Genomic DNA, 10,018 nt, shown 5'->3' with positions numbered 1-10,018 from the left:
TCTCTAATCAGTTGTGTGAGTGTTAGTAAGCCTTGTCAGCTCATTTACATCAGTGGACACTAATACAATAGGAAATGAACATATTGATTTCACTCAGATCCCTGGGCAGCCGCCAGTTACCAGCAGATCTCAGCCGAGTTTGAAAACAGCAATGCTCTTGATTGCAAAATGACTTTTTCCCTGCTGCTGCCCTCCCCACTCTCACTTCTGATCAATACATCATTCTGATTCACACGCACATCTTCCTCAGGAGGCTTTGAACCAACTAAGTACAATAGCAAGCTGAAAGAAAATGTTGGCATTTATTTTTTATGTTGCAAACTAATTCTACATAGCCCCTCTCTCAGGATTCACGGAAAAGTCGACTCTTTTATTGAAAGGCCCTATAAAACCGAGGTGAAGTACAAGATCAGAAACGTAGCTCTAGTAGAAATGACAGAGGATGAAACTCATTGCATATCACACTATAAAAAACACATGGGAATTTGTTTAAACGAGACAGAGGTGAGTTTCCTAGCGGCAAGAAATTTAATGCTAAAATCTATCAGAACTAATGTGTGCCCCATGACTTTTACGCTCAGCAGTTACGGTATAAATCAGCTCCATTTCACTGTAACTGCTCCAAAATCAAAGGTTTATTATGGATATACGCATAGAACGAAATAGTCAAAAAGTTGCTCCTACTCTGACCGAGGCTAGACCAAGCAGAGGCAATTTTTTTTTTTTTGAGATCAGCTTCATAAAATATCTTTCAGTTTTGTCACTAAACCTTTGAATTTCGTATGTACTAACATCATTTAAATACATGATGGCTTTTGCCCATGTATTTGCACAATGAAATTTCTGGATAAGGCTCTAACATCATCTCCGATCTTCCAATAGGAAGGAGTGGGGAGCAGCAAAACCTATCACTAATGCTTAAGCTTCCTGGAGCTGGCTGGCTACAAGCATAGCTAGGATAATAATTTGTACCCTCCTTCAACCACACATAATACAGTCTTTATTCAGCAAATAGCAAAGTCGTTTCACACCATGCCAAAGGTCAGCTTTTGCTGTATTAATAGCTGCTCTGGGAGGATCAGTGTTGTGCTATCCTACATTTTTTCCAGGGCCTGGAGATGCAATTTCCTACAATCTGCAGGCAATTTCCCACCAATTTTCTTGGGGAGCTAATAGGCTGTGACAGGAGATGGAGCTAGCAAGCAGCAGGCGGCTTCAGAAAAGACAAATTGCATCTCTGCCACCTAACTGGGCAATCTAGAAAGACAGAGTTTATAGCTTTGTAGTGTTATTGGGCCCCATGCTAACAGCAAATCATTCAAGCTGCTATCTGAATTTCATATTCTTTTCCTTCTGAATTTGTTATCACCACCTATCACTTTGTAGCACTTTTTCTACAAACGACAGTTAAACACAGATCATGTATGATTACTAGTTTAACTGCCTTTTAACTATACAAGCCTTGCTAAATGCTATTCATACTCAGAAACAGAGAAATATACAAACTCACTGTCAAACACAGCGATATTTTTGATTATTTTCATACTTGTCAAGTTACAAAGCAGATGCCTACAGAAAGGGATTGATTTGTAACCTAAATTCAAATGAATCACACAGTGCAATCTACGGGAACATTTTAAAAAGCCACTACAGTGAGCACACCTATTGTGGTAACAAAGTCCCACTGATCATATATAGTACAAAATGAAAGCATAAAAAGAAGCCAAATATGACCAGTAAGTTCTCCCTCTACTCTAGCAGTGCTTGAAATCTAAAAAGTTAAACTGAACAGTCTACGATCAGTTCAAAACCATCCATACAACCATTTACCTTAGAGATTTAAAATTATTTAAAGTTAGTAAAACTAGTAAAGCTCTAAGAATGTATCACCATATCCACTTTAATAGAAATGAAACTGATTTAAAGCTGCTAACCCTCACCTAAGATATATATATATATAAAAAAAAAAGAATTAAAGAAAATGATTCAAAGGCACATAACACTAGCAACTATTGCAAGTTATATCTGTCACTGTACTTCCCCTTACTATTACAGCAAACCCAGGGGATAAATACTGTAAACACATTCTATTACAGAACCCTGTATATCTGTATGTTTTTCTTCAAAATATAGAAGAACAAGTTTCTGAAGGCATGGAGATTATTAAAAAAAACCAATAATATTAATGAAATTATTATAATTAGTAAAATTTGCAAGGTTAGTATTTTCCCCTCCCCCCAATAAGAATAAATTAGGTAAAAACAATCCAATCTAAATTATTGCTGTCCACTGGGAGACAAAATTAGTACTGAGATGTATAAAATTTTACTATAATTCAACCCTAAGGAATTTTTTTAATTACTTAAGTAATGAAAAAATGTAAAATTACAGTGAACAAAGTGTTGAAATATTCTAACATGCATTTTGAACCTCTCACATTTAAACCACTTGTCATTAATATCCCCATTTCATAGTTGTGGTTTTTAATAAGTTACAGCTAGATAAAATACTGAAGAACCAGGCATAATTATAAATAGAGTACCAGGTCAATAACTTGCACTCAACAAAGAAAAGTGTCTACATAAACAAACAAAAAAAGCTATGAAAACCATTCAAAAACCAGAAGTACTTCCTTAAACAGATTCACTGATAAAAACACAAAGGAGTATCAGGACTTGAGAATCTTGAGTTTAACAAATGAAAATTAATGATTTCTCTATACAAGTCTATAAACTTCTTGAAATACACATTCGAAAACTCAATTATATCATAGATTAGCGAATATTCACTCAACTGCTGTCAGAAATACACATCTCATAATTAACAATCAGAAAGACAGAGAAAGGTAGAAGCATTATGTAAGTATAACGCATTAAAACATCTCTAGAGGACTAATACATATTCAGGAGAAAACACAGGGGAGCACAGTAGTAAACTGGTCCCTGTATGAAAAGGAAACTTATTCCAGGAAGGAAATTTAGTGTGGCCACAAAAGTTGAATTACTCCAAAGTTTTGTTGCATGCATGGCATGCTAAGCAAATACCAAACTGACATTAAGGTCATTTACATACTTAACAGCAGTGTTTGGTTGATTCATCAGCAATCAAAAATATTCTGAATCTGCAAAACCATTAGATTGTATATTTACTTGAAACATAATTAAGAAAATACTCAGGTCCAACTGCAAAAAATAACAATAGCTGATTATTTTTTAAGAATACAGGGAAACTTTGGTGCTCTCCAAAATATCTTGCTACAGCAAACCACAAAATACAGAGTTACTAGCTTATCGTAATTGCAGTCAATTTTTAAAGTAATGGGTTAATCCACTATGGATTGCTATAAGGAAGTGGGACAAAGACTGTGAAATGAACAGATGGATTTTATTTTAAACAAATTAGGCTGACTACCAGGAAAGTAACAAGTGATTTCTAAGTTTCCCAACACTATGGGTTAACTTCCATTTATGACCCCTTCATTCTGCTTGTTAACTTTTTTAAACTGCCATTAAAATGGAAGGAAAACCAGCATTTATTATTTGCAGTTAAAAGGTATCTTCTCTACTTTCTATGCTAATGACAGAATATACAAAAGGGGTAATGATAATAGTATGTTTGATTACTTAATCTCCAAACTATGCATTATCTTTGCCTCTACCTTGTTCTTGGCAGAAAACAGAGATAGAAACAAGGTTCAAGAGATCCTATGCCTTTGTACTGTCGACACAGCAAAGGCAATCTTTGCCAAGTTCTATGCAATAGCAACTGCCTAATGCTCCTTGCAGCATCTCTTCTATGAATCAACATAACCTTACTGTGGGAAAAAAAACATCTGAAATTTTAGGAGAGGAAAGATCTCAAAATTTAAGTTTTACCTCAGAAGCTACCACAGAATTTTTCTATGGTGAGTCAACTACACCGACCAGCAATTCCACAAACAATAAAAGTATGAGCACGGAACAATGATGCTATCTTATCTCTGAGTGCTTGCTTTAGTAAGGGAAATTATTACAACATACACTGGCTGATATTATCTACCCAGCTATCCACTAAAAGATTCATTCAGATTTTGCTGAAGTCTACACATCACCAACAGACTTGTTAGCAACAGAATTCTTACGAATGTATGAGCCGGAAAGGGAACAGCCAGTTGCTCAGCTTCTAGGAGTGAACTGTGGGACCTGGTAATAAAGAATATGGGGGGGGAAGAAGAAAAAACAAAAGTCTCCTTGGATTTGAAAATGATAACTAACATTGATCCCCACACCACCATTTTTTTTTTTTTTGTATTCAGTTTTCTGAGAAGAGCAGTTTAGCTCCAAGGAAACAAACCCATCTCTCTAAAGAATTAATATATCATAGAAGCAACAGGTTCTTTTGTTTTGAGATACAGCATCTTTAAGAACATTCTGCCCTCTGAAAACAATTATTCATTCATTCTTCTTATTTCCCTTTGTGTTTTCCTGTTGTATTCAATTTATAGATTTTTTTAAAGTTCTGTAAGAAGAAAAAAAATGAAATAAATCAACACAAAAATAGCAAAAACCCCCCACACCCATGTGCTTAAAGCGTGTTCAAAGCAGAGTTTTTGCTGGTTTAGAAAATGTTTAAGTGAGTGTTTGAGCTCTCCTAGACAGTTAAACTGAAATTCTGAGTAAACTTCTTAGAAATGTCAGTAATCTAGACCCACAGGGCAGATTTTTAAAGCATCCAGCTCCTACATGTCTGGTTTCCCTAGCAAAATCTACCACCTGCACTAAGCACTTAAGCTGCAATGGGACATCTGGGAGCATGTTGCTGAAAATGGGATTATCAATTGCTGGAAAGCTGATCTTGGAGCTACAAAAATATTAGGTAATGGGAAATGCTGAGAACTGGCTGTGATTTAACTCTCCTTCCTCTTAGGATTCGATGACTGCTTATGCATGTCAAAGAAATGCCCCCTTCCAATACACAGCTCAGGTATCCTTGAATTACTATGCAGAAATATCTGAACAACTTTACGGAGAAATGTAAGTCAGTGCAACTGCATACTGGAATCTCATTCTAGGTGAATTTTGTAGATTACGTGTTAGACTACCACTGAAATGTAAGTGTGTGTATGTTCCCACTCTCCCTCGTCCCTCCATGTATTCCCTGCCATGAAGTCTTTCTTTCATTCTGGTGTTCATCAGGTCCTACTCTGAGACCTACATTCTCACATTCTTTCTATGCACTTGTGGTAGGAAAAAAAATAAAATCCTTTAAAGAGACAGCACAGTTGGAGCCAGTCCAGCTTCTCCAGTGAAGTGCCTTAAGGGCTAAACACTTTATCAGTAGTGCGAAATCTGAATTCAGTACTCTTCCTTAGCCTGAAACATTAAAATCCACCTTTCTTAATCACCAGAATGGTGGAACTTCCCCATCGACTCAAAATTGCACCAATATAATAGAAAATATGAAGGACTACTCTAACTAGATTACATGATCCCACAGACTTATAAGTGGGGCGGTCTTTCCACACACACATCAAAAAAAAAAAAAATCAATTTGTCAATCTTGCTTTAAGTTACTTAAGTAACTTAGATGCTTCTGAAAATTTCGCATGCATCAGCAATGCAGAGATGTCACAGAAAAATTATGGTCAATCATTTATACACAAAAGTATGCATGAAACTAGATAACAGATTCTACTTTGATGTTTATATTAAAAAATAACACTATTATTTAACAGTCTATGAACTTCATATTTATTTGGTGCTCCCTCTTCCCTTTAAAGGAACAAAAGCTTTTGAAATGCCAAACAAGTTTAAAAGAATTAACGTGGATGAAAATTCTCTCTCAAGGACCAGCAGCTTGTGGGTTGATGTGGGGAACTACCTTTGCTTGGAACTATAATCCAAAAGAGGTACTCTGACACACTGACAAATGCATTGTGTGGGGTCATATCATGATATTCTGCACAATTGATTTATAAAAGGTTATGCCTAGCGTACATATACAAAATATACATATTAGAGCTGGCAAAGGATTTTGTTCAGTTGAACTGATATTACCACAAATCTCCTCTTCATCAGTTATTGTTTGCACTGACATCCAATATGTCATTCGTAAGGACTCCCTGCTTCTATCTGGCACCAGTGTTTGCCAGAGTGGCATTCACACATCTCTGAATACCGAGGGCCACCCAGCAAACAAACACAATCCCAGAAAGGGGCTAAATCAAAGGAATATTTTAGGACTGTAATTAAATTGAAAAAAAAAAAAAAATTACCTACACCATAGTAACTGCTGTACCTCTTTTTTTCCATGTGCTTTTCCCAGTGTGTTTTCTCTTACTGCTGGTCTGGGTTGGTGTTTCTTCACTCAATATGCAATTATTTCCACCCACCACTTTACACAGGGCTATAAGAACTTACAGAAATTTTAAGCTCTACAAGTTTTAAATCTTGTAGGTCATAGCATAGACAAGACATGCCAAGGTTTCACCAAATGTCTTTTCATTAAAAATTACATCTGCTGGTGGAATAGCTTTACTGTTTGACAAATGAAAAAAAAAAAGTTTCATAAACTGTAAGTTAAACCTGAAACAACACATTGAGAGGACTATTGTATGATGTGTCCCCAAGTTTTCAGAGCCAAGGCTTAAAGTAGATCTGATTGGGGAAAAAAAAAAGAAGTAATTTCTTAATTACAACCAAGAAACATACGGTACAAATACGATTAAATTCATTCACATGCATAAATAATGTCTAATTCCATAATCTGACTCACTGTGCATCCTAGAAGCTAACAAGAAAAGGTATTTAATGATTTTCCTGACACTATGATTTTGAACCTCTTGATTGCTGAAATGTGGTCTAACAACCACTATGTCACAACTTATAGCAGATCCATTATATACATGTGTATGTTTTTTTTAAGTTACATGAATGTGTTATACTACTTGCATTCTTGGTTCCTCTGATATCAACTTTTAAGAAAGGCAAAAGAACACCTATAAAGTAAAAGCCACAGTGATGGTAGTTTGGAAGAAATCTAAATGTTCTGAACTGCAGCAAATTTGCCAGTGCTGCTAAACAAAGTCAATGATCACTGGCAGAGTCAGATGTTTGGAAAAACTTCAGTATGAAAACAGGGTCCGCGTAAAAATCAAGTAGCCTAGTACATACTCTTTTTCTAAACTTTCCCTTTTTAAAATGGCATAATACTTCACAGTATTTCAATGTAGCAAATATAATTATTTCTTTGAAAAGCCTGATGATTCTGCTTTTTGCTTCACTATGTGTGAAAGGAACATGGCCACCACCTAAGCTGGTCTGTCATTTTTATACAGATAGATATTCACAACACAGCAATAAACAAAGATATAGATACATATGGATAGAACACTAATTTTAAATGTCTAGGAAACCAGATTATCCTGAATGGTTAACATTTTACATTCCAAATGCAAAGTTAATGTATTAAGGCTATTACAATTCTAGATGCTATAAAATGGTTTCAGTAGAATGGTCATGTAAATTGAAAAGAAAACTGATGTCTCTTCAGATTGGAAATCGAGAGAAAATTTGCCCCCAGATGAGAAATTCCCTATCCAGTCAATGCATCTGTCAGTCAAGCATGTTTCTTCCTAGTTATGTGTCTTTGAAAGAGCAGGGATATAGGTCATTGTCAAACGCTATCAAAATGAGAAAGCAGCTTGTCATAGATGAGTCTCAACCTGTCTGCCAGTTTGTGTAATCTGAATTATTTGTTCAAAGATATCCTTCTGTTCATCTGTAGTCTCCATTAGTAACCGAAATTCTAATTAAATTACAGAATGTAGGAAATGCATGGCCCTCACTGGTGCAATAGCCAAGTTTGTCTAGCACACAGTGGTAGAACTCGTTAATCAGAAAAAACATAGTTAGAATAAAATGTACACATTCTGTCCTCATCCATTTCTCGAGTACACCAAGAAAACTTGATTTGAAGATGCATAACTTTGGTAACTGGCTGCTTAGCATGGCCCTTCACAGATGTCACACACTGATGCGACAGAGGAAAGGACTCAGAGATTGCTCACTATGAATACATAGAGCCTATAGGCCTGCGTGACATGGGACACTCAGGAAAATTAATTCTAATTAATTTGTACAGTGAGTTGGTTAAAAATCAAAATATTCCTTTGTCAATATTCTCACAAGAAATTAAGAAGCGAGTTTAACTTAGTTTAGGCTAATTCACTTCACTTGCAGCTCTGCAAGTATTTAACATTGTTTAAGTGATCCCCTGTAAAACTCACACTTTTGGTAATTTAGTTAAATTTACCTGAGTATCTAAGTATAGACAAGACATTAAAAAGGAAATGGTCATTAACTACCACTTCTCTGTAAAGTATGAAGGATGCAACTTATCTGGCTTTGTTTAATCATAGACATCCTCAGTTAATGAATAAAGGCTCTGATGTACTTAGTTAAAACGTAGTCTCGCATGAATTCTGTTCAGCTGGGGGAGAAAGGAGAGGGAAGTCACCTCTTCTTTTAGAGAAATGATCAAATGAGTTATGATCAGGCACATATTACTGTATCTGCCAAAGAACATATACATGGGACATCAGGAAAAACTTAAAATAAACTGCACAACTTTGTGAAATGTTCAATTTTTATATTTACACTATAATTAGTACAAAATTGCCTTTTAAGTTTTTTGTACCACAAGACAGCATCTACTGAACTTGATACCCTAATATGTCAAAACAACTACTTTGAAGTATGATAAAGGAATCTAGGAGGAGTTATAAAGAATAAGACACCATTTTCAAACTATACATAGTGTTTGCTTTTGCTTCTAAAAAGGTACTTATATCCCCAAAAGGTTTTTAATTTTAAATAAGCAGGGCGGGTGGGGGGTGGGGTGGGGAAAGACTGGTTGTTGGTACTAAAGCCTTTACTGTAATAAACTAAATATATTTACAATTTATACAAATGTTTGACCTTCAACAAAAATACAAAAACATATCACACTATGCAAAACCAGGAAACAAGTTCATCTGAGACACCACTGCTCTACACAGGACAGAATGCAACTTGAACTGCAAGGAACAGAAAGGTATTTATCCCCCATATTCAGGCAATGAGAACAATTTGCATGAGGTCACAAAGAAAGCAAAAAATAAAAGGCTCCAACATTCTTCAGTAGACTCGGCTTTTAAAAACTATGTCAAAAACCTAGGCTACATCTGTCCATCTTGCCTCTGTGATCCATTTGGTCCACGTAGCCAATATTTAGTTGCTGGATGTTGCCTTCTATTTTGAAAAATTGGAGTAGTTTCATGGCAAGGTCTGGAACCTCAATACTTTTGTTCCTTTTTAAAAGGCAAAACCTTTCTACTTCTACAATTAAGACCAATTTTGGCCCAGTTCAACTTCTAAAAGTTATATCCCCATCATATTTTTCAGTAGATAACTTCATAGACTGTAGCCTTTTTGTCTCCAGAGCCAGTGACTATGTACTTATCATCCACAGAGATGTCACAGCTAAGCACTGACGAAGATTCTTTGGACTAGAAGAAAAATAGAAATATATTACATCATTTAAAAAAAAGTCTGTCACCCTCATGTCAGCATCCCATTTTGGGTGGATCACATAGGTGAAGATATCCGAGTCCACTCTTTCGGACTCTGGGCGTTCTAGTTTTTTCTTTAAAAGCATGATCATCCTCACCTGGAAGATACTGGCTCCGTAAGGAGTTCTCCATGCATTAAGAAGGTTATCTTTCCCAGTACTCACAAACCATTTACCTAGAATATAAACCAGAAGGCCTATGAAAACATACGAAACAGACATCTGACAGATTTTTGATTTTCAACTCACATCTATGTTAACTAATCTGTTAATTAATTACTGTTACAAAAGCTCTCACCACTAATCAACACAGTACTTTTGCTTACAATCAGTGTGGACACTCATGTTTTTGCAGTGTGTTCCGTACTAGAAAATCCCCAGACTCTCTAAGTAGAAACAGCTTTTATACACAAATCAACCCTCACAGCAG

General features: G+C 35.7%; 1 protein-coding gene across 6 annotated transcripts in view; it reads right to left on the bottom strand.

Annotated features, from left to right (window-relative positions):
- Window positions 1-283: 283 nt before the first annotated feature.
- The window catches only part of LOC104642053 (TLE family member 1, transcriptional corepressor), an 83,615-nt gene continuing 73,880 nt past the window's right edge, over window positions 284-10,018 (bottom strand). For all 6 annotated transcript variants that reach the window (XM_075741138.1, XM_075741134.1, XM_075741137.1 and 3 more), the window contains 2 exons: window positions 9,688-9,764; window positions 284-9,526 (listed from right to left, as the gene is read on the bottom strand). In XM_075741138.1, the coding sequence (XP_075597253.1) occupies window positions 9,419-9,526; window positions 9,688-9,764 (185 nt within the window). In that variant the 3' untranslated portion in view covers window positions 284-9,418. The remainder of the gene's footprint in view (window positions 9,527-9,687; window positions 9,765-10,018) is intronic.

The sequence above is a fragment of the Balearica regulorum genome, chromosome Z, assembly GCF_011004875.1.
Source record: "Balearica regulorum gibbericeps isolate bBalReg1 chromosome Z, bBalReg1.pri, whole genome shotgun sequence".
Taxonomy (NCBI): Eukaryota; Metazoa; Chordata; class Aves; order Gruiformes; family Gruidae; genus Balearica; species Balearica regulorum.
Note: the sequence above shows the minus strand (reverse complement) of the source record. Positions and strands in the feature narration are given on the sequence as shown.